This window comes from Oryzias melastigma, linkage group LG5, assembly GCF_002922805.2.
Source record: "Oryzias melastigma strain HK-1 linkage group LG5, ASM292280v2, whole genome shotgun sequence".
Classification (NCBI taxonomy): Eukaryota; Metazoa; Chordata; class Actinopteri; order Beloniformes; family Adrianichthyidae; genus Oryzias; species Oryzias melastigma.
In genome coordinates, this window is record NC_050516.1 from 26770307 (window position 1) to 26797454 (window position 27148).

General features: G+C 36.7%; 2 protein-coding genes across 5 annotated transcripts in view; both read right to left on the minus strand.

The window, feature by feature from the left end:
- Positions 1-851: 851 nt before the first annotated feature.
- On the minus strand, positions 852-5638 carry npffl (neuropeptide FF-amide peptide precursor like). Its single transcript, XM_024270684.2, has 3 exons — positions 5350-5638; positions 4030-4145; positions 852-1064 (listed from the first exon to the last, which is right to left on the minus strand). The coding sequence occupies exons 1-3, from the start codon at positions 5497-5499 to the stop codon at positions 944-946; spliced, it is 387 nt and encodes a 128-aa protein (XP_024126452.1). The 5' UTR covers positions 5500-5638; the 3' UTR covers positions 852-943.
- Positions 5639-11464: 5826 nt separating this feature from the next.
- The window catches only part of itga7 (integrin, alpha 7), a 41831-nt gene continuing 26147 nt past the window's right edge, over positions 11465-27148 (minus strand). For 3 of the 4 annotated variants that reach the window (XM_024270208.2, XM_024270206.2, XM_024270209.2), the window contains 20 exons: positions 26662-26869; positions 26212-26408; positions 25376-25464; positions 25141-25268; positions 24902-24997; positions 23839-23900; positions 23449-23618; positions 22365-22511; positions 20738-20853; positions 19641-19827; positions 19478-19552; positions 19275-19354; positions 19126-19203; positions 18884-18986; positions 18302-18517; positions 17610-17738; positions 17389-17502; positions 17039-17137; positions 16668-16793; positions 11465-12942 (listed from right to left, as the gene is read on the minus strand). In XM_024270208.2, the coding sequence (XP_024125976.1) occupies positions 12787-12942; positions 16668-16793; positions 17039-17137; positions 17389-17502; positions 17610-17738; positions 18302-18517; positions 18884-18986; positions 19126-19203; positions 19275-19354; positions 19478-19552; positions 19641-19827; positions 20738-20853; positions 22365-22511; positions 23449-23618; positions 23839-23900; positions 24902-24997; positions 25141-25268; positions 25376-25464; positions 26212-26408; positions 26662-26869 (2576 nt within the window). In that variant the 3' untranslated portion in view covers positions 11465-12786. Of the gene's footprint in view, positions 12943-14975; positions 15141-16667; positions 16794-17038; positions 17138-17388; positions 17503-17609; positions 17739-18301; positions 18518-18883; positions 18987-19125; positions 19204-19274; positions 19355-19477; positions 19553-19640; positions 19828-20737; positions 20854-22364; positions 22512-23448; positions 23619-23838; positions 23901-24901; positions 24998-25140; positions 25269-25375; positions 25465-26211; positions 26409-26661; positions 26870-27148 lie in introns of all 4 variants that reach the window. The other variant, XR_002919023.2, reaches the window with a different exon arrangement.

Sequence of the window (27148 nt, forward strand, 5' to 3'; positions counted from 1 at the left end):
TGGCCTGTAAATCCACCATAGACAACATCCACTGTAGGATTTAGAGGGCTGGAAACACTCGCTGGATTCTTTTTCCGTTTATCTTTGAGTTTTGGGTTTTAAATCAATCAGAAAAAGAACCTAATCATCGTTACAAATGTCATCTGGTTTGTCATATTTCTGATTTCTTTGATTTGTCAGACCTTCTGACTTTAGTTTGATCGTATTTTCTCATGAAGCTATTTTTATGATGTCAAAAACAATTAATGCTAACTCATAAGCATAAAATGTAAAAAAATGTAATGGCTTCTTTTTATTTTAACATCAGCATAAAAAAATAAATCACTTGGTGCTTTTTGTCTCGACAGCGAGCTATTGAGCTCTGCTTTATCTGCTGCAGCGAGTTGCCGAGCTCCTCTGTATTGAGCTAGCAAGCTCCACTGTAGCATGCTAGCATGTTCTGCTGTAGGATGCTAGCATGTTCCGCTGTAGCATACTAGTATGTTCCGCTGTAGCATGCTAGCAAGCTCCACTGTAGCATGCTAGCATGTTCCGCTGTAGCATGCTAGCAAGCTCCACTGTAGCATGCTAGCATGTTCCGCTGTAGGATGCTAGCATGTTCCGCTGTAGCATACTAGCATGTTCCGCTGTAGCATACTAGTATGTTCCGCTGTAGCATGCTAGCAAGCTCCACTGTAGCATGCTAGCAAGCTTCACTGTATTGGGCAAACACAGGTGGGGCCACCACAGAAACTGGACAAACCCATTTGGGATGCACATTTTCACCCCACTTTAAACCAAATGTTAAGTCTTTTTTGTAATATTGAACATGTTTGAAATACATCAAATCAAAAAGCAATGAAGGACTAGAATTGAGAAAGTTAACAAATGTTTGTTTTATTGATTCTTGTGTCTCCTTAAGCATACACACATACACGGGTTCATACTACGACAGACTGTCAAGCTATTTCTTGCCAAATCTCTGAGGCACCGCCATGCTCCATATCTGACCGGGTGCAGCCTCCCAGTCGCGGGCTTGAATCTGATCATCGGACACTACCTGCCCTCTGGAACTGCGACCAAACCTACGAGACAAAAGCCACAACAAGGAGCAGGGATTTCATTTAAAGGCTTCTACATCAAATTAAGTGCATTTTTAAATATATGTATATTCACATTTACAATAATAAAGCCTGCAAAGTTGTAAGGAATGTTACAAACAAACCACAGTTCTTGAATCATGCCTAAACTTTCAGGTCTGAATCCAAAACATGCTCCTGTTTCATCCATAATGGAGACATTTATCTATTCAACCACTTCTCCAAATGGAAACTTCAAACATATGAATAATAATGCTACTCACTGAACTCTGCATCTTTTTAAAATTCAGACACGATCTACCAACACTTGAAATGCTTTAATGGATTTTCCTATTTTCACCTAAGTCCATGTAGTCGTAATTTTAAAAGGGATCCAAAAAGAAAAGGTATGTGTGGTTCCATTGAAATCTTTCATCAAACACAGTGAAAAAAAGCAATTCTTGTGTGACATGCAGAGTAGAGAAAAAAGACATTTGTTGCACTGTTAGAACATTGTTTCTTTTTATCTTTGGCGACTGCAGGAAGAGCAACATAGTACTTAAAAAAACAGGTTCAACATTTTTTTTTAAATATTTTGTATGTAAATAAAAGACATGCTAAAATCCAAATCAACCACATTTTTGAGTAAGACTGAGTAGCAATTGCCTCTATTTTGTTTCCCATTTTTTAAGGGGAACTTCGACTAGCAAAGCAGGCCACAGAGGCAGTTCAGTTGACACCAGAGCTGGTCAGTAGCTGCATTGTGTGTGTGTGTGAGTCTGCATGTGTGGGCACAGCTGCATGCTTTTCTCTTACTGGAGATTTAATCTTATTTAGCAGCAGACGGACGGGGGAACAAGTCGGCTCGCAAGAAAGACTAATGCAAACCTGCAGTTAAAGATTTCCGACAGTGTTTCTCACTGATGGCGGGTCGATTATAACAAAGTAAAAAGATCAGAAACTCAATCTTGCAGTGGTGAACAACCACGATCAGCACTGACAGCAAATCCGTCATACAAACTCAGAAAGGTCTGTTCATAAAGCAGAACACGGCAAAGCAACGAAGGAAGAGGCTAGTACAGGGGTGGGCAAACTACGGCCCGGGGGCCATATGCGGCCAGATTCAATGTAACCATTGAATCTGGCCCGCCACACTGGAATAAAATGTATTGATAATTAGTATTGTTTTATATTTCCCTGTTTTTTGGTGTCTCCCCTCAGATCTTGTGTCAAAGTCAAGGCCCGCGGGGCCGGAGCCGGCCCTCCAAGTAATTACATCCGGACGTCCAGATCATTTAATTTAATTGCTATTAATGGCCCGATGTTATCTTGCACTTATTTCTTTCTTGTATAATTTTGACAAAATATATTTTTATGGAGAGTAAAATATTGAAAGTTATTTCAGGTTTAAGTTGGTTTATTCTGGAATAATATTCCTGCATTTTTATTATTCATAATTATGATAAAAAGTTACGGTTTTAAAGTTTTAAAAATTGGCATTCTGCTAGCTTTTTGGACTATTTTGCCATTTAGTAAGATTTTTTTTAGGCTGTTTTGGAGTTTAGATAAAATTTATGCTCTATGCTAGCTGTTTTGGCTAATTTAGGCTTCTTTAAAGAAAATTTAGGCTGTTTTGGAGTTTAGCTAATATTAACACGCTAGCTGTTTTGGCTAATTACGGCTTTTTTTCTGTTTTTTAGGGTAGTTTGAAGTCTATCTATTTTTTCAGCTACAAGCTAGCTGTTTTGGCTGACCCAAGTTTTTTTTTTTTTTAGCCAATTCAGCATTAAGCTAATATTTTAGCTCGCTATTAACTTTAGCGTTTTCAGCTATCAGCTTCAGCGTTTTCAGCTATCATTTTTTTCAGTGGTCAAATAGAACTTACAGAATTCATACTAGCATTATCGTGGGTAATGCTATATATCTAGTTCATAATTATGTTTAAAAATTACCTTTTTAAAGTTTTAAAAATGTAGTTTTAGAGTGTTCAATAAATGTTTATGCTTTTCGGCCCGCGACCTAAGGTGTGTCTTGGATTTTGGCCCCCTGTACGATTGAGTGTGACACCCCTGCTTTAGATAGAACACCATAAATAAACTGACTTGTGTTTAGGTGCAGAAAGTTATTTTGCATTCATGTTGTATTGAAAGATTTGTTATTTTTCTCACTTTCATGTGTGTTTTTTGATTCAGATTTTCTCATTATTCCAACACAAAAAAACACAAGTGTGTGTTTTTCCCTGAAAGACATCAACCAATTGGTGCAACTGGCACTAGAATAGTAACAAAACCACAGTTTTTTAAATAAAAAAAAACATTATTTTATATTTTTGCTCGGATCCGCTCCATCTGTCAAGTTTTAGAACCCTTTTAGGCCCACAAGTCAAAAAGTTTCCCCACCTCTGGGCTAGTATTTTGGCTACCTTGCTGTTCCTATGTCCCTTCAGCCACTTTAATATAGCGTCATAGCCATAGTAATCAAGTTGAAAATGCTCTAAATGTAAGGAGAAGAATCTCCTACAACAAATTGGTAAGAAAAATGTGACTGTTTGCAGGTTTTTTTTTAAACCATGCAAAAATTATTGGTGGTTTAATCTTATAACAGGATTGATGGGCTTAAAAGAGAGCATGATATTACCTATTTAAATGTATCAAACTATAAAAAGACACTTTTTTCTGATGGTAGAGATGCAGAAAAAATCCAGGAAAAAAAGTGACTGATTTTCTGTATTTTCTGGCATGACTGAACTGCAAAAAATGAAACATTGAACCAGTCAACAAAAGTTTTGTCATTTGTAACATTTAAAACTATTGGTTTTTAATTAAAAAAAAAAACATTTTTTAATTGAGTAAGCCATGAACCCAAAGTTTTAATTTGATAAAAACTAAAAATTTTACATTTTAGAGAACTTTTGTTTTTTGATCCAATGTGTCATTTTTTTCAGTGTTGTTTCATCTGCATCGCCGCTGACCTCTGAGGCTGGTGGAGAACAGATTCCCGGGTCTCTCTCTGGAATCCCAGCAGCAGAGCTTTCACCACCAATGGCAGCAGGCGATTATCCAAGCTGTGCTCTCTGGTTTCATCCTCCTGAAGCATACGCACAGTTAATTCTATGCAAGCACATGTAGAAAAACCCCAAACATGTTGACTGAATGTAAATGAAAACTCTACGGAGGTATGTTTGTGTTAGATCGTGACTCCCCTGAGCTGGTACCTCCATTATTTGAGCTGCTGTGGTAAGATATCAGCACACAAAGGATGTGACTTGTATGCTGGACACACCTGAGATTCATCCACCTCTTAACTCTCTCTCTCCTAGTTGTGTCTTTTTCTGCCTTTCCACACAAAGAAACTTTGATTTCTAAACATCATAAGATCCAATCTGTTGCTGTGACGGATTGAGATGCCGTTGGCATTTTTTCTATGTGTGTTTTTTGTGCGCTGCAGGAAAAGTGCAGTTTCTGAAATTCAAATTCACCGTGGGATTTATCCTGCCTTGTGATGAGAAGTCTTAAAAAAAAAAGACTAGATGTTGCGAATTACAAACGCACGCAATCTCATTCAGTCTATTGGAAATGTAATAACATTTTTTACAAATATCACAACCTGAACATTTGTGTCAGATATACGCTCAAATGTTAGATGATGCCAAACTACTTTTGGATTGAAAAGAAGTTATTTAGCAGAGATGCACACACTTATAGATGTAGTTCAACTTGACTGGCGGCCCATGGGCCACCAGTCAAGTTGATATTTTGCAAATCCCACTTCTGACACCAAGATTGTGGCGGAAATTTGTTAGATCCGATGGAATAACTGTTTACAAAGGTCGCTCACTAAATGTCATGGATGAAAACTAAGGAGGAAATGCATAATTTCCATCACATGAAAGTTCAATGTCTGATGATAGCTTTGTGATATTTCATCTTGCTTTAAGCTTAAAACTTTGCATTTGCTATTATTGTTGTTGGATCTGGTCGTCAGAAAAGTCGTTAGCAACAGTTGCTAGTGTCGTTAGCTCCTGTCGTTTCACAGGACACGCAGAAGATATTGCTTAGAAGTACATAGATATGAATAAATGTTCAATAATCTTGTTCAGTAGACTGTCAACACAAAACACATTTTTGGCACAAATGGAACCCCATCCAGCCCAGCCTCATCCAGACTCTGCCTTCAGTGACCCCAAAGTTAATTTAGTTTAAGAACCTTGTTCTAGACAGTAGCTGAGAGAGTGAAACTGGAATAAAAAAAAATGAAACCCTTTGAGTTTGTGTGTGGTTTGCTGTCTTACCAGCCTCAGCAGGCGATCGGCCACGTTCTCCTCGGAGCTGCCAGGCAGGATGTCATTTTTGTCCAGACTGTCTTGGACGTGAAGAGCCTGACTGACGCCGGCCAACGCTACGATCAGAGCCAGAAGAGTCATTGCTGCAGCTGTGTCCATGATCTCAAGCTAAGGAGGAGGTCAGATGACAAACTCAGAGTTAGTTCAGCACGCTCCTTGAAAACAGAAGAAAGATTTCTCCAAACCCGATTGGGTTGCTTCCCTATGTGGTACCTTGGCTAATTTCATTGGCATCAAGAGGGCTGAGTCTTATATAGACCCCAAGGTTTCTAGAAGAGACTCTCTAGGGGACACACTATAGGAAGAAGATGTCCCTATGAGTCTTAATCAGCTCCATTTAGTGGGGATCAGAGCATTAGTCATGACTGAAAGCCAGAGTGCATTATCACGTGGCTTTTAAATTTCATAAAACAATTCTGACATGAAACAGACAAATCCCCACAAATGGACCCCTGATCCACCATCCTCCTACTGCACACCCAGACAGGCATCTGTGGCCTGAGTCCTCCTGCGTCACAATGGGAGAGATTAGTCACAGCTTTGGTGATCTTAAGCCTCACAGTAATTAACTACAATAACAGAGAGAAAAAAACACGTCACAAATGGAACCACTTCTTTAGGATTGTAAATATAAAGTGTTACTAAACATCTCGATCTTGTATAGTACTTATTAAAAACAGCTTTGATTTGGTTTAAATGTTATTAATACAGAAGGTGATTAATTAAGTGTTTTTTAATGACAAAACACAGAAAGCAATAAAAAATATCAAATTGACTAATTTATTGATACAATTTTACCTAACAAAAGTTGCGCTGGATATTTTTCCGTTTCTTCTTTGAGCAAACGGTGCAACCATATCAAGGAATATTCACGAGTTTTATTTTGTGATACATTATAGTAAAGATAATGCTTAACTACATCTCTGAAAATTATATTGTTTGTATTTTACATCAAAACAGCTGCACTAAAACTTGTAATTCTTTAAGCACTTTTTAGGAAGCCACTTAATCATAATATTTGTGTATAAATTAATCAATTAATTGATTGTTATTCCTACAATCCAAGAACTCAAACTTAAACACAGCAGTGGCCTGAACTTTATGAGACTAAAATGTGAATGGATTTGACATTTATTCTTGTCTTTTTTGTGCGCATATTTAATTTAATCTTGATTATTTTGCAAAAAATACAAGACATCTTGAAAACTTCCCCTGCACTGTTCAGTACCAGGTATTTATCTCAGTCGCACTGGCTGAATTTTTGGTTAAAGATGTTAGATTAGGTCAGTGAAGCGGATTGTTCAAAATAAACAAATTATATCATCAACCGCAAATTATGATATGAATTGAATGGTCAAAATGAATCGTTAAACCCCTAATATTCACTATTTTAAGTAAGGACAGATGTTTGTCATCATGAAATTGTCTTTGAATTTAGTGGAAGATTTGCAGTACTAATAACACTTAAGTTTGAAGTATTTTTGTGTAAAGAATTGAAGGAATACAAAGTCTTTGACTGATTATAAGTCTTTGACTGGAAAAGACAAATATTCCCTTTTACAAAAGTAGATATGACATCCCGAGGCTTTGGTATAGAAGTACCTAATATGTGACAATAGGCTTAAACCATCACTGAGTCCACCTGGTCCTGTTTAAGTCCCACTGCGGCCGAACGACGCCTGAGTGGTTCAGCGGGGAATCTGTTTCTGGTCTAATAGGATCAGAGCGGTTGAAGAAACAAAGTGTATGTTCATTCAGGCTTGTAGAAGTGAACCAGCACGTTGAGTTTGTTCAGGTTTTAAGTATGATTCCTCACACAGTTGAGTGTGTAAAATTGGAGAAAACTACACTAGATTGGAAGAGTGCTTAGTGTACCTCCAGAGCATTGAGGACAAAAAAAGGATTTATTTAGAATCTAAAGTCCCCCTTTCAATGAAAATCTTGTTTTTTGAGTTTTTAACATGTATGTGTGACATTTTTCTTGAAATGAAAGAGAACAAATGTATTAAAAAATATTTTTTTTATATTTCTGAGTATTTCTCCTTTTAAATCGCTGCCAATCAAGCTGTCACAGACAGACTCTGTTTGAATGAATGATCTTCTTTCCATCACAACGCCATTTGCATTTCTGTGATCAAATAAGCTGTCACTGAATTTTTTTTTTGTTAGTTTCATCCAGTATTTACGGTAGCAGGACTGAGGACGCTGGAAAATCTCCACCAGACTCCACGGAGCTTCTTGATGTGACCACGGAAATGTGAACGGAGGCTCATTTGACCATAATTGTAAAGGATTGTAAATCAATGAAAGAGCATTTTGATGTTAACTTTCATTATTTGGTGCTGTTCAGCTTAGCTTCAAAAGCCACGCCCCCTCAGAGGAGATCAACATGAAAAATTGCTTTTTAAGACATTTAGGCTGAAAACTTCATAATCATTATTAAATCACTACTAGGAAAATGTTTTATAAATAAATAAAATTGTCATATGGGGACTTTTAGTGTTCACCGACCTATTAGAATTGGTTTATGATCTTTGAAATACGTAAACAATTTCCGTCACTGTCATCTAACAACACCCCTGTCTCGTCTTTTTGTCCTCAGGTCTGACCACCAGATTTTATATCACTGCTGATAGCACAACATTCTTGCCCTTAAGCCATTTTATAGCCTCTGACTGCTGGATTTCCCCCCACTCTTTATAAGAACGTAGCCTTTAGATTGAACCCACCAATGAGCCACCAGACTTGTCTCCGTCACTTCCTCTGCTCAACCAGTCAACCAAGTTATCCACTTTTTTTTTGTCTTAGGAATGTCTAAAACTTAAACAGATTCATTAGACTGAATGGGAAAATGGGCACTTCTACATAAACCTAAATCAAGCCACGGTAAAGTGAAACCATCTCCTGAAGAGCTGCTGCTCCGCTCCAACCTCTATACTCACTGCTGATTACTGTAATCATCTGATTCCGGGTTCTGATTGGCAGAACACATTTGTACAATAGCGGGGTTGAAGCCCACTTGGCTTGAAGGTACATTTTCTTTCACAGCTGTACTTGTTAGTCACAGCTGCCATCAGTGAATGCTGCATCCCAGAGTACAAAACAATAAAATGTATCATCCATCCATCTACTGTTTATCTGGAGCAGAGAGAAGCAGCTCTAATGGAGATGCTCAGACCTAACGTATTCCAGTTATATATGAGAGAAACTGACAAGAGCTTTTTTCATTAAAACTTCCTACAGGGATGATTTTGATTTATTGAGTAGTCATGGCTTCTGGGGGCTTAACAAGGGAAAACTGAGTTGTTTCTGCATCCCAAGATACCCAAAGTTTAAATCAATCTGACAAGTAAAGAAACAGGGATTGGGTCATTACAAAATCACTAGAAGGGAAATCTAAAATTGCTAAAAAACAATCTTAAGGTTATTCTTATCTTAGCTTTGGCATGGGTCAGGAAAATGGACGTTAGTGTAAGACGGACCTTTTAACGGAGACAGTATTGTCTAAATAAAACTACTCTGTTTTGTGGCATCTGTTTCAGACTCATTTCTGGGTTTGTTCTCACTTCTCCCTCCATTACTGTCTGCTGTGCTGCAGCTACAATAGAAAGAAGCAGGCTGCAGAAAAGACTCCTTCAAGCACTCCCCTCTGGCAGGGAGCATCAGGGCCAGAACTTCACGTCACCAAAATAAAAAAATAGACATTTTCTGCAGTCAGCCTCATAAATAATTCAGCCTTACTTCCATCTACTGTGCATGAGTCTTAAACATACGTGTACTGTACGTCACAGAGTTCAGATTTGTTTATGTAAGTGTGCATTGAGCTTAAAGCTACTTGAAGTTACAGTTTGTGGCGTTCACATAAGAAGCATCATTTTAGCAGCTGGTTCTAGTACCATATATTTCTCTACTTGACAGTAGAGAAATATAAATACTATGTGTATTTCTATATATCTTTATGAGCAATATATTGATATATAAATATATATACTTTCATTTCCAGCTTTAACTCTTCTGGGAACCATAAAGTTGAGGAGTGTGCTTCAAAAGCTCATTGGTCACACACTGATGTTGGTGGAGAAGGCCCAGCTGTCAGAGTCCGCTCTAATTCAACCGAAAGGTGTTCTATGGGGTTCAGGTCAGGACTCTGTGCAGCCCAGTCGTCTACATCCAGACTCGGTCCTCCATGTCTTTATGGATCTTGCTTTGTGCACTGGTGTCATTCAGGAAGAGGAAGCTGTTCCCACAAGAGCATGGAATTGTCCATAATGTTTTCAAAATTCCTTTAACTGGAACTCCAACTCCTGAAAATGTAGCCCACACCATCATTCCTCCTCCACCAAATTTTGGCACAGTGAGGTCTGGGGTCTCCAAACTCAGACTCGTCGAGCGGCCCCTGGTCACATGCAAGACGGCGCAGAAACAATCTCTAGATGGAAGCGGAACTTTTGGAGACCCTTTCAAAAATGATATTTTAAAAACTTTTCAGAACTATCAGCTTTTGAATGTGTAATTGTCGAACAGTTTAGTGTGGAAGGTGAGCTTAAAATGGGACAGAGAACGTTGATCGTTTTATTTCTGTCAAGTCAATATTAACAAAAGTTCAAATTTGAATAAGTACACCTGTTTACCTCTGGAGAAAAAGATGGGCCAATGCTGTTTTTTCCCTGTGAATCAGCTGATCGCATAAGCAGTTATGTTATGTAAAAGGAAAAAAGGTCCAAAGCTTAAAATAGAGGGTTCCGGTTGAGGACTTCTTGTCAATAAATTTGGGCACAAATTATGTTTTTTTTTTTGCGTCCAGATTCTCTTGGACTCGTCTGTCAGATTTCCAGATGGAAAAGTGTGATTCTTCACTCCAGAGGAGGCGTCTCCACTGCTCTATATGAACAAATAAATGAACAAGCAAAAACAGGTTTTATGTTGCAATATGTGGGGTGAAACTGTGGAACAGAACCAGTAAATGCTTGAAACAATCTCCAAACGAAAAAGGGTTTAAGTATAAATACAGAAATATGATTATTGATAAATATGTACAAATACAAAACAAAACATTAGCATTTGTGAATATGCATGCCTATAAAAAGAGATTGTGTTATCTATGTGGGTGTTAGTGAAAATGTGAGTTACATGTGTATACATGTGTAATTTAATATACTTTTAGGTAGGGCTCTGAATTTTGGGTTTAGGACTATAGGATTATATTGATACAATGTACAGGGGTGAGAATTTATAAGATTTTTCTTCCTTTCACTCCCTTTCCCTTTGTTGTCTATACTTTTCTTATTTTGCTGCTCTACATAATTTTCTTAGAAATGTCTGAAACATATTTTGAACAGAACTCCTGAGAACGAATCATTGTTTGAATAATTGTTGTAAAAACAGTCTGCATGTCTGAGTGCTTGATTTTTTCTGATCCTTTTGATGGGTGACCCAATACTTTTGGTAATATAGTGTATTCTACCAAGTCTGATTCTCATTAAATCTTTAGTCTTTTATAGAGTACAGCAAGTCATTGAGGTGCAAACTAATTCACTTCACACCTTTGTGTTATCTCACACTTGTTAAGGGTCAATAGTTTTTGTTTTGCACGTTTGTAGCCATTATTTCAGGATTGTGCCTCTAACCCCTAATGAGTTTATTTTTATCTTGACAGTGTTCATTTAAGCTGAACTAATGAGTTCTGCTCATTCATCTGACTTTCTAACTCAGAGTTTTGGCTCCACCCGGTGCTGGGCTCGCTGTTGCAGCTTTCTACTCACACTAGTAAGACTTCGGGAAGTGATGGAGTGGAAGGTTAAAACTAAAGTTGAATGAGTCATTTTTTTTAATTTATTTTATTTACAGTGATGTAACATTACAGTCCAAAAAAAAATAAAATAAAATAAAATAAATAAAACAGATGTCCTAAAAAATCCATAGTGGGCGGGGTCTGGACCTTCATGCAGTTGTCACATATGATTGTCCAGCAATACATAGAAACCAAGCCAGCTTTCCATGCTCTACAGACAAACTATTGAAGATTAAAAAGAATAATTTCCAAAATAATGATTTCTCCTCTTTCTTTGTGTTCCTTCACAGCAGGAAGAATGCATTTTGTGTTTAGTCAGCATCTGAACAAATGCCTGTGCAGACAGATCTGCAAAAGTTTATTTAAGGAGTTGCACCAAGGTGCGTTCCCCCTGCCAGAAAACGTGTCCCCAGTCTCAGACATTGATGATTTGTTTTTTTTTGTTCCAAGAATTGTAAAAGAAGGTGAATCTATTTTGGGGCTTATGTGAGTTTGTTTGACTTCCTTTTTTTCTTTTCTTCACCACATATTCTACGTAAAAGGACAGGGGGCACGGTAGAAACAACAAATATTTAATAAATGTCTGTTGTTACATCTTTACATAACAATATAGCTTTCATAAATTTCCCCCTTTTTTAAAAAGAAATGCTCGTTTTATGTAGAATTTGTGGGAAAAGCATCCAAATGTGACGATAAAGACCCAGAATAAAGCATATTGTAATCATCTACAACATATGAGTGTTCTCTCTATATCTGAGACCGGTGACACGCATTCTGGCAGGGGGAATGAACCTCAGCACAACTTTAAAATACTCTGATGCTCTAAATGCAGATTTTTTGAAGCAATTTCTTGCTTTTGTCCAGATCTTAGAAAACAAGTTTGTGTCGTCACTTTTGTACTTTTTCATGTGTCAAATACAACATACAAGTCTGTAAATTTTAAATCATGAGTTTAGAAAACACAGTTGCCTTCAGTGCAACAACAAGAGAATATTCATGGCGTGTTACATTCATTGTTTATGTTCAAGATCCTCAGGCAGCGGATGCAGCAATTAGCTGCTAACACATATGACCATAACTCAAAACAACACACACAAACTTTCATTTTCTTGAGTGATTGGATGGAAAACGGGTGAACAAATGCATTATTTTTGTTTGTTTTTTTTGTTTTTGCGTCTAACAAAAAGCACATTCAACTCTAGTTTCTGACATCTTCCAAGTGATCACCGGCGCTAACTAAAGAAAAATTCCCAAATGTAGTTTGTATCTGAAAATCCGACACGACTCGTCAGTTAAGGCAGAATCATCCCTTACCATGTGGCGTTTGTGTCAACCAGTGTCTCTGCTTGCATCTCGTATTGTACAACATATTTGTGAATTCGTGCAAATCTTTCCCTTGATCTGCCAGTCAAACCGAAGACAGACGGTGAAGCGTCAACGCTCCCTGTCAGGGATGGAAATCAGAGTATAAATAGACTCTCTGCAGGCTACAGTTTAGACCCAGTCGCACGCCGCCGCTGTGCAAGTACGAGTTCTGATGCAAAGGCAGGAAGAGAGCCGCACATGGTGGAGTTGTTCAGTCAGTCGGTGCTACGTTACAGAGTCCCGTCACTCCAGTGCGTGGCCCATTCTTTCTTATGGACACTTCCTGACTTCTCAGTCTGGAACTGTGGTCGGTCCTGGCGAGGAATCTTCACCGCGTGGTACTGAGGCAGTTTGTCTTTGTAGGGAGCACGTCGGAAAAAGCCACACTGTCGGAAAGGGAAGGAGAGACCAAATTCTGGTGAGAAGAATGAAGATCAACCACTTAAACCCACGAGAGGGACCTGCAGACCACACAATGGAGCATGACATCATCGGCCGGAAATAAACAACTTTAGGTTCAGTGGTCTCTCACTATAGCGTGATTCACCTTTTGCGGTTTCACTGATTTTTTTTTAGATATTTTGTTTTTAATTCTACAATAATAGAATTATTTTTCCATGAAGGTTTGAACTTTAAGAGTTTAAACAAGAGAGAAAAGTGTGAAAATGTTTGTCTAAAAAAAGGATATTAAGTGTGTAGTGAGGAGTTTTACAGCCTTAAAATGTGTAATCTGGATTTGTGAATTTCATTTATCGCTGATTACTTTTAGAATGTAACCCCAGCAATAAATGAAGGGAACTTTCATCCAAGTGTGATTTGTAACACGGCCTTTCCACAAGATCTTAAGAAAAGTATAAAATTTTAAAAGTGGATCATGATTTTTAAATCACCATGCGCTTTATTTTGAAAGTCTGAAGCAAAAGTTGATCATGTTTGTGCTCTTTTAACACTCTCTTAGGGGAGAAATGCTTTTTTTTAATTATTATTATTATTAATGAATTACAAATCTTGCAATCTTGAGGCAACAATTATGCAAGATTAACCCTTTCAAAATGTAAATGTTAAAGGTTTTCAGAATTGTACCACCTTTTAGTAAATATTTAAAATTTACATTTTTGCCATCGCCAGTACAAAATTTCAAATTGACATTAACAAAAGTGATCAGAGTTGTTGAAAACTTTTATTAAATCCCTTAAAACTGAGAAATCCCATAACTGTTAGAGTTGCCGGTTAAGATCAAGTATTTTTCAAGTGATATGGGGGACTTCTGGTTCTGGATTTAGGCCGATGATGTCACCACCACTGACATGCGCTGTGTTTTTAGGTCAGCAACACTCAAATAAAGCCGTCAAAGTGCCATCAGGAAAAGTATTAAAATAAAGCAGCAATTGATCACAATGACAAGTTCATTCTGGCACCTGGTGTCAAGGCATTAGGTTCTGGTCAGATTTGGTTAAATAATTCATGGAGATGAATTATGCTGATGACAGAATGAACAGATGTAGGTTAGGAGACAGAACGCCGCACACAGTAAAGCTCTGAGGTGGAGAACAGGAACCTGCTTCATTACAAAGGAAAATAGGAGAAACCTGAAGGATGAGGTTAAATGCTCCTTGTTTTGGAGCTTATGTAGAATTGATAAATTGGTCTTATAAAACACTAAAAACTTACATTTTTATTTTATTTTTTTCAAGTGAAACAAGCTTTTCAGAGAGATCCGTTTCCTTTTAGGTAGACACACAGTAAAAAAACTAAATTAAGAAGATTTTCTGACTGGTTCAAAGTGTAGTCTTTACATAATTAGTCAGATAGACATATAATGCTTGCTTTTCTAATGTAAATATGTAGTTTATGGAGTTTCAAATATGAATAATGGCCAAATAAAAAGTTTTTACTCAAAAAACAATTGACATAAATCGTCAACAGCATCCTTCTAATTAAACTGTATATTTTCAGATTCTGAAAACTCACTTACTTTTACTTTTTAAGATAAAAAAAATACAAGGATAATGACATTACTTAATGCACATACACCTAATTATTGCTTTTAAAAGGCTTCAGGATTGAATGACTAAACTAACTTATCTGTGATCTAATTTGAAGCTAAATATTTAAAAAAGTCTCTTTACATAGAGATATTTTCTTACATCTTTAAATACCCACTCCAATGAAAATGTGGGGGACATGTGTAAAGAAAATTAAAGGGCCTATACCATGCTAAAATTAACTTTGAGAGCTTTTAAGTGTATTATAATGTTCATTTCTCAATATAAACAATCCCAAAGCGGTATATTGATCAGTTCTAGCTTTGCTGCCATCATAATGTACTCAAAATGTGGTTCTGGTTTCATTATGTAAAGCACACCACAGGCCTCAGAGTGGATCGAGCAGCACAACAACTCTGTGTGATGATGTTTACCGCTTGGAGGGAGAGCAGGAGGGGAGAGCAGGCCTGAGGGACAACGGTTTCATTTTATAGCTCTGTTGCCTGCTTCTCCACCTCCGAGGGTTGGACCCCCAAATGGGCGCGGTAGTATTCCGTCTCATACTGAGGGCGCCGCTCACTGCGCTTGAAGAACCCACACTGGGGCATCAGACCACCACAGGGAAATGGATGAAAGAAAAAAAGGAAGAAGAAGATGCGACAGAGTGAAGATTTAGGTCACAGTGGAGATGAGAGAAGACAAAAAAAGATGAAAAACTGAAAAGGAGGAAAATCATTTCAGGAAACAAAGGAGTGAAATACAAGAGGATAAAAATAGTAAAAAAAAAAGTTTTAAATGTGAATATATGTTATGGGAAAAGTCTCTAAAAAGCTGGGGAAATCATTTTCTCTTTTCACTTTCACATAATTTGTAAAATTGTTAAATTAAATTGTAAAATTATTTGGAAGCAAGTCTAGAGTAGGACTGCACTTCCCTAAGAACAACGTTTTAGTACTTTTTTTCCTGTAATTTCTTCTTTTTCTCAACTAAAGTGTTAAATAAACACTTCTATTTTTGTTATTCATAAACTTAATTGTTTCTTAAATATTGAGCAAAATATGCCGTATAGGAAATTAATGGGAAAGTCTTCAAAATTCAGTATTTTTAGGGTATATTAGCAACAAGCCTTTATATATGTTCTTGGACTATGTTTTTTATATTTTATAGTAATTAAAAAAATGTAATTGGGCTGTTATATCTTATGCTAGCCCATTTGGGGAATTTGGCGTCTGAGGTTTTTTATGCTAATTTGAAGTTTAGCTAATATTTTAGCAACATGCTAACATTTTTGGATAATTTGTTATCTACTGAGGATTTTTAGGCTAATTGCAACACACTGACATTTTTAACAAATTTGGTATAATGAGGAACTTTAGGATATTTTGTAGTTTAGCTAGTATTTGAGCAACAAGTTAGCCGTTTTGGCTAATTTGGCATCTACTAAAGGTTTTTTTTGGGGGGGGCTAATTTGTATTTATGCAACACACTAGATGTTTTTTGCAAAATTGGCATGGATTAAGGATTTTTAAGCAATTTTACAACAATTTTTTTAGGTCAACTTCAGCGTTTTCATAGTTTAACGAAAATTTCCAGCAAATATAACATTTTGCAAATAACTTTAACATTTTCAGCAAATCTCTACAACAATAATACTAAATTGCATCACCATTTTCAGTAAAAACCGTCAATATCTTCAAAGACTACTTTCTACAAAAAGTTTTTACATTAGCATGAATGTAGAAAATGGAACTTTTCTAGTTATTTCATGACTTGATTCTGTAAATGTATTTCTTTATTTTTATGGCGGCCCTAATACTCTGTTCTGTTGTATGTTTACAATGTGTAATTTTTTGTTTAAAAATCGCTTTCAGATTTTCTTTTTTTATTTACAATATCAAATTTTTCCAGTTTTCATGAATTTTAAGCTGATCCTGATGTGACCCCATAATAAAGGTCACATAGCTGAAAAGGTTACCGATGAATAGCAACATTTTAAAGTAATCTAGTTTTATCAAACTTCCTTATCAGCAGTTAGCAATAATATTGTTTCTTAAAGGAAACTGATATTGTCTACAAAAAGGAACTTTCAAGACTTCGATATGAGAGCTGCTCTTTGTTTGTTTTACCTTCCACAGTATACAGACGAGGAGAGTCAGCAGCAGGATCCCGGCCAGGACAGCGATGAGGATGATCCACCAGGGGATCCAGTACTGGTCTGCCAGTCCAGGCTCAGGATAGATCATCACTGGAATCTGGAGGAATAGATTCAATGCAAAACATTTAAAGGAATTCCTTTAATCTTGCATATTTTTGCAGTTATTCCCTTTAATGAGCAGTGAGTTGAGAATTTTATTAATTGCTTTTTAATTACTGCGATTTTGTTGTATTTAGGTGAAGTGCATCATGGGATACAAATTTAGCAAAAAAAACACACACACATTTGCTGTGTAATCAACATAATATTTATAGTTTTTTTCTTTAAGCAACATTGCTGTACCTGTGCAGAAGCGTCCCTCAGGACCAGATGTTTGATGCTGGACTTCACAGTGATGTTGGCTCTGACCACCAGCTCCAACGCACTGACTGCTGGGTACTCCTAAAAAAAGAGAAAAATGTGATTTCATATTTTGTGAGTAATACATAATTCAGATTGCTATTGTTAAAGCTAACATGTATTCCTAAATAAAAATAATCATATGAATAATAAATCAATACAGGATCCTTGGTAATATTTGATTTGTTAAAAATTTGCTAAATGCTTTTACTGCACTTTTATAGCACATTTCTTTAATTTTTGCATTTGTGGGGAAGAATGATGCACAAAAAGGATCATTTTGTGTTTTGTACCTCTATGAAACTGCTGTTCCAGAGCCTGGCATGGATCTTGAGGACAGTCTGTCCTGTAAAGCTGTGGAGAGCACATTGGAACAGCACACAGCGAGCCGACCCCAGCAGGCAATCCTGAAGAGCACAAGGATTTACAGTGTGTATTTAGTGTATTGAAAAGCACATATTGAATCTGCAAAGAAAGATTCAAGTTTTTTTTTCACTTTTACTGTGCTTCTCACCAGTTTGAAGGACTTGCGTCTCTCTGAAGCAGCAACAGCCAGTGAAGGCCGTTCCATGGAACCTTTTTTGATCACGTGACCTTCTTCCTCCAGGTAGGAGCGCCGGGTTCTTCGATAGTCGGCGCTCAGCTGGGAAACAATAGTTTAGGGAGCAAAAACAAAGTTCAGTTAAACAGATCCTTTTTATATGCAAAAATGGGTTTTTAGATGCAAAGATATTTATCCAACAGAAACATTTTCACCCAAAAAAATAATAAAATACAATTTAATTCTTTAAAATGGCTGTGGAGAGATTAAGATTCTCAATTCAAAATAATAATTCAGCTAAAAACTAAAGCACACGTGTGGAATATTCATGCTGTTGAACAACCGTCTTGATGTGGTACACCTGTGAGGTGGGAGGGATTATCTCAGCAGAGAAGAAGTGATCACAGATTTAGACAGATTTGTCAACAGTATTTGAGAGAAATGGCTATTTTGTAAATGTAGAAAATGTACCAGATCTTTGAAGTCTTTTGAGACAAATGGGAACAAAAACAAAAATGTCTCATTTATATTTTTTCAGTATAGAATATTGAACAAAGTTGCAAAAGAAATAGTAAAAAAGGAATAAGCAACAAATCCCATCGTTAAGTCCTGGACTAAAAGGAGTGAAAACACAAATTCACCTGAGCATTGTAGATGAGACTCACCTTCGTATCTCCAGCTGAAGGAAGCTCAGCAGGTGAGGAGCTCTGCAGCTTCAGAGGGTTCAAGGCTCCTATGGGGGAGCAGTGCTGGCCCGGGTGGCCCTGGAACGTCAGGTTGGCGGGATACAGGAGCCATTTCTCATTTGTCAGCTCATATGGCCACATGATGTTGAGGAAGGCTGTACCAAAGGTTTGAAGAGCTTTTCCAGGGTTTGAAACCTTTCAGAAGAAAAATATAAAAATTATTATGTTTAATTTTTTAAAGTGCCCCTACAATGAAAATCATGAGTTTTTAACATGTATGTGTGACATTTTTCTTATGGAAGATAACAAATGTAATAAGAAATTATTTTGTTTTTGCATTTCCGAGTATTTCTCCTTTTAAAACTCTGTCAATCAAACAGTTTTAATAAAAAAACATATATAATTTAACTATTTACTTTGTTTCTATTTGCTTCCAAAGATTGAAAGTATGCATGCTATGACATCTGTATCATCAGTCTTGACTTATTTTTATCCTACATGCAGATAATGTAAAATATCAAAGTCTTTTTCATTTGTACATTTGCAGCACAGTTTTCTCACCACAAACTGAAAGTCCACAGGGCTGCCGATGTCCTCCAGTCTGGTCATCGCACTCTCCCCCCTCACAGTACCACTGAAGAACAGCTGATGAGGACGCGCCAGTCTAAAGTAAACAATAATATACACATATATTTGGATTTAATTAGAAGCTTAAACCAAATACATTATTTTTGATTCTCTGTCCTTAAAACAGTGATCAAAACCAGGAAGAAGAGCATTTATCTGCAGGCAGGTTCACTCACCCACTGACAGACAGAGGGAGCTCTATGACAACTTTAGCAATGGCGGTGATGGGGACGAGGCCCGCCTGCTCGCTTAAACTGAGGACAAAACAGTCATTAAAACATATGTGCAGCAGGTTGATGTGTGCAGGAGGAGGATCAGGTCTTACGTTGTCATCAGGAGATCTGCTGTCAGCTCTGTGGTGTCAAGGGTTATGTTGGATGTACTCAGGTTGATGGAGAATTTCAGCTGAGAACAAAAACGTTCACATGTTTCTGTTTAAAATATGAGGCTTTAATTTAATTACTGAGTTTATGATGATTATTTTTTGTACGTTTTTAACCCCAGTTTAGGCAGGTATCTGTTTGTTACCTTCGTGTCACGTTTGACGGGGTTTCCCAGGTCACATTCTACCTGAGAGCCGTTCTGGTTTGCTTGACATCTCATCTGCAGTCAGTCAGAATATCACACAAATACTGTTAGAACGCAGCTCGTTTAAGCATCATCACCTGTACAGCGGCAGCTCAGGACGAACCGTTGCAGGAACCCTGGAGCCGGAATACGACAGCGTGTTTGGAAGCGAAATGAGGAGTTGAGCCACATGAGCGTCGTCGCCGTCATCCTCGGGCTGATGAGGGTCGGAGGGCTTGTTGGTGATGGTGATTTCCAGCACCACCAGCTGCTGGTCTGACAGAGAGAACACCTGCACGCCGTCCTCATCCCTTCAAAAGAAACCAAAGAAACACCAGGTACAAAAAAATTTAATTATGACTACAATAAAACAAATTAGACAAAGTCAAATAAAGCAATACTTTGTTAAAAGTCATTCAAATAAAAAGCATTTTGTCAAACACAGATTATTCATATCCATCTTAATTCAATTTTTTTACAAGAATCACAAAATTAGGTGAGGATATAACAAATAATGCTAATGTGAATGCTTTTTGCAAAATAAAGTCACTGGAGATGCCGAAATAATTAACTTTCATTGCTGTATAATGTCCGGAACGGGCTGAACAGTTTGATGCCAAACTTGTATAATTTGCAGAAAGAGTGCAAGAATTTGAAATATTTCTTGAAAAATTGCAAAAAATTGCAACAATTTAAAAAATGAACATAAAATGTATAAATACCAAAAGTAGAAGCAGGAATGTCCTGAATGTGCTGAACGTTTTGATAACAATATTGCAAAATTTGCAGAAATTGCACAAATATTTGAAGAATTACGTGAAAAAATAAATGTCAAAATTGGTGTAAAATATAAATAATTGCTTAAAATTCCAAAAAATGCATAAGTAATAGTTCAAGCATGAATTTCTTGAACATCATGTATGTTTTGATTCCGCAATTGAAGATTTTGCAGAAATGTGAAAAAATTCCCATTTATTTTCAATGGGACTGAAAAATAATAAATAATAAATTACGTAGAATCCTAAAAACCGTACAATGTACGAATACAAAAAGTACAAGCAGGAATTTTCTTAACGTGTTGAACGAAAATTGCAAAAATTGCTGAAAATGTGATTATAAATCAAAAAATGTACAAAAGAATAAATAAGGAATAATAATAAAAAGAAACACAATCACTCTAGTGTACAAAGCACTAACACAAAAATGTGTGCAGGTATTCACCTTGGCAGAGGGGTGAAAAGGTCAGAGCTGAGAGGTCGAGTCCCAAACTGGTACTTCAGCTGGAGATTGCTCTGACAGATTTTGTCCAAGCCACAACCTTCACGAAGGAAGTTCACCTTTGGAGTTGGAATAAGACAAATGTCAACGTTTTCAAAAGTTTCAATATAGATTTGATTCCTTTAAAAAGCATTACTTTGAAATATAAATAGTAAAATAACAAATTGTTTTTTTTTTTTTTTTTTTTTACAAAAATGTGTTTTAGCCCTGTAAAGCACATGAAAAAGTTGACAGAAAATTCCCATTTTGGGGGAATAAAGATGTTTTTTTTTTCCCTTTGATGAAATCCACAAAAAAATCTGAAATGTCAATTTTAATGTAAGATATATTACTTTATGATAAGTTGAGAGATTTGATAAGTTTTTGTTCACAACAATGTTAGCTTAACCCTCTTAGGGCAGGTGTTGCAGATTTGCAACAGCTAAATGCTAACTATCTAATTATTCCACATTCATATTTAATTTTTTTAATCAGCAGGACTTAGTTGTGCATTAGCAAAAAAAGTTTCCCTCTGAAGTGCAGAATACTTTCGTGATTTATAGTTTATTGCTTGTTAGCTTTGTTACATTGCTTTGAAAAGTTAAAATGAAGCAGCGTTCATATCATATTTAAGTCTTTAATGGTCACTTATCACGCAGGGCCAATGTTGCCAATCTGCAACATCTCAGAACTCATTGCATGTGAAGGTCTATTTAAAAAAAGTCAGAACTGTATATTACTAACCCATATGATAATTTTCCCCAAAACATCACATTTTTTTTTTCTGTTACTTAAACGTAATTTGGCCCTGAGAGGATTCAGATGCAAAAATAATGACATGAGGATTGAGTGAAAAAGCCCCTTAATTACCCACTCACTCAATTTTGATAAACACATTTTAAACATGATGGAACTGTATTATAAAGAATTCATTATAAACAAATGTTGCATTCTTTTAACGCTGAACATACAATTCAAAGAAATGAATGGCAATATATGAGTTATTCTCATAATAAAGTTTTGGAAATTAGCAACATTTTTTCCCACCAAAAGAGTTTTTTAAATTTCATGGAGGCTGCCATTTTGAGAGATCTTCTACTGCCCCTAGTGGAATGTTGATGAACTACAGGGAAGAAAACATGGACCAAGTTATTGATTTTTAGGAAGATTTGGATCATGCTAATGAAATAGAGGTCTCAGAAATGTAACTATACAAATTATTTTATAAGGTTAAGTACTAAACTAAATAATTCTGTCTTTTAACTGTTTAAAAACCTAATATTGGGCACTGCATGCTACAATTCACTTTATAAACATTAAATTACATTAAAAAAATACAAATTATGCACAAACTGTTTTAGATCAAACTAAAAGGGAAATACTGTACTGGTAAAGTGTCTTAGCAAATCAGAAAAATATACTTTTTAGAGATACTATTCAGAACAGAAATCACAACAGATTCTAAGTAGGACTTTTTGTTTTTTTCACAAAAAAATGGCTTCTAACTTTTATGAGTTACATTGAGTGAAGTATTTTATCATCTTTTATGACCTCAACATTAGTATTATCCAGATGAATGATCCATACAGACCTCTAAGTTCAGAGCGTTTGATGGAGAGATGCTCAGCACAGGTGGAAGCCTTTCCAGTTTCTTAGCCGAGTGTCGGCGTGGCGGCACACGCTTGATCGTGTGTGTTATTGTTAGTGTTATGGGACGCAGTTTGTCCTGGATGCCCTCCTGCAGGAAGAAGAAACACAATGCAAGATTTACATCATAAAAAAAGAAACAACATTGTACATTTTTTGGTAACATGTTATAATAACTACACACTTAGAAGCATTAGTTAATTAATCATTTATAAAGCCTCACTCCTACTTTATCAAGCATTAGCAAGTAGCTTATATATGTTGTTATTAACACTTTTTTCACGATTAAAATTGGTTCCATACTGTGTTTATTTAATGGTATGGTAAGATTTTATTAACTATGTAATTTATTCATTATTGTTATTTCTTCTTAAGTGTAGCTCGTTATGTTTCCTTTGTATAATAAATATTTCTGTGTTGTGTATCCCTCTGTTTTGATCTTTTTTTGAGCAGGTAACAAAGCCTTTACAGACGACCTAAATAGTCCTCACTTTAGAATAGTTCACAAAAACAGTTAATTAACAATGTTTTATAACTACACAAATTTATCTTTAGTTACAACAGGAATATGGGTTTATAAATAATTTATTAACCGATTAACAATACATGTCTAAAAATGTGGACGTATGATTAACCATTTACAAGGTTTTTGAAATAGGTTTGTAAAAGGGCGTAAAACTTAAAGAATCACCTCTAAATAACTGGTTTGTAAATCATTTAATACTTAATTTTAAATGTTAATGAATAAAGTCTTAAAAAAACATTAATAAACACATTATAGTAATCCTTTTTAATCATGGTTAAAGTGTTAATAACAACACATATAAGCTACTTGCTAATGATTGATAAAGGAGGAGTGAGGCTTTATAAACAATTAATTAATTGATAACTCATGCTCAACTAATGCTTAACTAATGCTCAAAAGTGTGTAATTGTCAAAGTTTTACCTATTTTAAAAAAAATGTTGCAACACTTGAGGGCAGAAGGGAAAATATGGATGAAAAGCAAAATGAGAATCAGGTACTGACGTGCAGCTGGAAGGTGGCGGTGGTGCACGCAGGGTGACGCTGCCGATGCAGCTCCACCTCCTCTGTCTGAGTGTACTCCGGTTCCAGCGAACTGCGACCCAGGAAGTTCACGCGATGAGGAAGGCCCAGCTTCCTGCGCTCTGTGTCCGCTTCAAAAAGCACCTCAAGGGCTTGAAAGCAACAAAGCAAGAAGCACATTAGGGTAGATACAGAATATGAGTTGAAAACAATGTTTAGACACCTGCAGGAAGTTTATAAGAAGTTCGTAGCAAAAATTTACTACTTCCTGTTTAGGATACGCAGGGTTTTAGTTAAGGTAACTCACAGATACTGTAAAAAAAGAATTGAAAAACTTTAAGAAGTTATCATGAAGATGTTATTGTGACTTACTGATGTGTGGAGAATAGTGTTGTGGATGGGCAGTGAAGGTAAAGCAGGCCTTGACCTCCACACTGACAAGACAAAGGGACAGTTTTTTTGTTTTTATTTAAATCGAGTCCAAAGCTTTTGCCCACTATAGTCCCTTTTCATGGCGACGTCAGACAAAATGGTGAAAGGGCCGAAAAAGTGAACCGTTACTCCCGGTGGTCGCATTTAGAACGGCAAAGCTGAAAGCTGAACACTGTTTAACCGGGAGTTACTCTGCGCTTGACCGGCGATGTGCGACGTCACGGGAAAGAGAACTGGACTGAGTGACTCCTCCCCCCACACTTTCAAAAACAGGAAGTACCCGCTTGTTCAAAGAAGCCAAAACTCTCGAGACTTCTATTAAAAATAAACAGCTATTACTTGGTTATTATATTTGTCAGGATAGCCATTCTTGCTCTGATACCTCTTTTTAATGTGTTCTTGATAATCCTCATTTTTTGGGGGATATTTTGTTCTTTATTGTAAGTTATAAAAGTGACAAACTGACCAATCAGATGCCTCAATAAAAGTATGTTGTCTCACGTCAAACGTTTAAAAAATTTGATTGACAGATTCTCCTGATGAAGTAGTAGGGGTGTGGACTTCTAACAAGCTCATTCTGATTGGTCAGAATGGTTGCCATAGAAATATTGACTCCAGCCGTCTCAGACAAATCCCTACTGATTTCTGTCTCTAACATGGCGGTATCCATATTAACGTTGACTGAATTGAATTCATTTGGTTGGGTGACATCATTCTAACTCGGTCCAGTTATCATATACAGTCAATGTTCCTTGCTCACCAGCTCTGATTGGATACTTTAAATGAATTGATTCTTTGCCAGTGTCATCATTTCTCATTAATACTTTACAAGGACATGAGGTTCCATGATGATAATACATATATATGACCCTGTTTTTCTTTATCTTTTGTTGTTTATGGATTATGTTTGTTTTCGCCGTGTATAGCGCTTCACACTTGAGTTTGAAGAGTGTCATAATCTTAAATCAACATCACTCTGGAGCGAAGAATTGGCAGTTCTTACCAAACTCCCTCGCTGTCCTTGCAGTTCTGTTGTTCCAGATCAATGTAAGTAGGATCAATTGATATGTCTCTGATCACATGAATCACTGGCTGAGACCTTGAGGAAACAAACAAACAAACGGATGTTTTAGGGGAAGAAATATTATTGGTTAAAAATAAATTCAGATTTTTGCTTTATATTGAAGTGAAATATTTCTCAGATGTCATTTAAAAAAAACAAAAAAAAAAAATAAATCTCACCTAAACAGAACAACTGAGTCATTTAAAGAACCCACTGCTACATCTGGGTAGTGATTGTCATCAATGTCAAAACCTCCTGAGATTGAGTATCCAAAGCGTCCCACATCGAAGTCACGGCCATCCAGAACCTGAGTGAATAAACGTTGAATTTTATTATCCACTTTTGTGTCTCTCCTGACTATTCCAGTGGCATTCTTCTATATATTTTTCCTTCCAGAAACACTTTTGGGATTACCTGAGCAGGTTTAGTCTCAATTCCAGCATCTGAGCCTCTGTATATAAAAACTTTTCCATTTCCATCAAATGGAGCTCCCACGGCAATATCTGTGCAGAAATAAATCAGATTTATCTACGACTATCACAGCCCTTAAAGCATAGAAGAGGGTTCAGCTGAAATAATTGAGTGTTGCTCTTCTCTATTTCTTTTCTTAGGTTAAAGGAAACTTTAAAGTCACTCTCATGTCTTTTCTGCTGTCTCATTGTTGTGGTAAACTGTGGAATAAGGTATCTAAACATTTAAATTATAGTATTCATAAGAAGTTTGTGTTCAATATTTTTGATTGCTCAGAAAAGTGTTCCTATTGATTTTTGATTTAGCAAACTAAAGCACTCTGGACCTGATGTTTTTTTTAATTTTTTTAATGTTATTATTTGTTAAGATTGAAAAAAAATTACCGCTTGATGGTGTCAAAGTAAAGGTTGGAATTCTTTTATATCAAAAAAACTTAATAAAGACAATTTTTTAGTTTTATTTTCATCTTTTACTGTCACAAACTTAAATAAAACACCTGAAAATGAGGCTTTTCACATTTTCAAATCATTGCAATTAAAATTGATGAATTAGATTAATTAATTACAAGTCACAATTAATTAATCGCACAAAAATAATCGTATGACAACACTATTATATATCATTACAATAACAAAAAATGAAAATCCTTATTTTATATTAAAGGGTGACTTTGTGGCTTCTACTGCATTGGTAAGAAATCAACCTAATTAGTTCTGTAAGTGTTGGAGGTTGCAGACCCCTGCTTTAGTTAGATAATCGGTTCAAAGGGTTGGTCACACCTCCATATCCGTCCTGGTCCAGGTCTCCCACATTGCAGACCGTCATTCCAAACATGGAGTCGTAGGTGCCATTGAGACGAATGGGCCGAGCCTGATCGTCCCAGTGGCCAAAGGGGTTCAGATACACATACACGGCTCCACCAATCTCCGCCTTACGGTCAAAAAAGTTTGGAGCTCCAACAATCAGGTCTGTCCAGCTGAACATCAAATTTCAGGAGGAAACAGGAAACAAAAACAAATCAATTTTCTACTTTAAAACCAACTCTGTTGAGAAACTGAGACAATATTGGGTTTAATTGGGCTTCAGCCCCCCAATCTGTTACACCATCTTCTATTCCACTAAAACATTTTCTAAGAATTGGTAAATAAGAAATGAATGTTTGAGTCTCTACAGCTGAAATAGATTTGTGATGCAGTTTTACAAGGGGATGGTTGAAACCTTTTTCTCACCCGTCTTTGTTGAGATCTGTGGTGGCCACAGAGTACCCGAACGAGGACGCCAGCTCCTCGCCCCAGAAGATGTGCTGCGGCACCAGCCGGTACACATTGTCTTTCTTTAGCAGCACCACAGCCCCCGTGTGATTGGCCCGGGGCGCTCCGGCCACGAAGGTCAGCTCCCCGAGGCTCATCAGTCCCATTGCTGAGTCTACTGAAAAGCCTGGCAGAGGCAGGAAGGAAGGAGCAAAGCAGTGGGGGGGGAGATTAGTATTGACCATGGGGTTTAGAGGCTCATCTCCTCTTGATGCGCAATCTTTGAGTAATGAAATGTGTGCCGTGAGTGAGTATTGATTTTATGCCGCTGTTGTGATGAGCGTGAATGCCTGCTGTGCCGTGTTTGCAGAGGGCGCCGTCCTCCTTCAGTCTTTCATGAGATTCATGATGCTGCATCAGTTTCCTTTAGGGGTGTGCCAAAATATCGATATTGCGATATATCGCG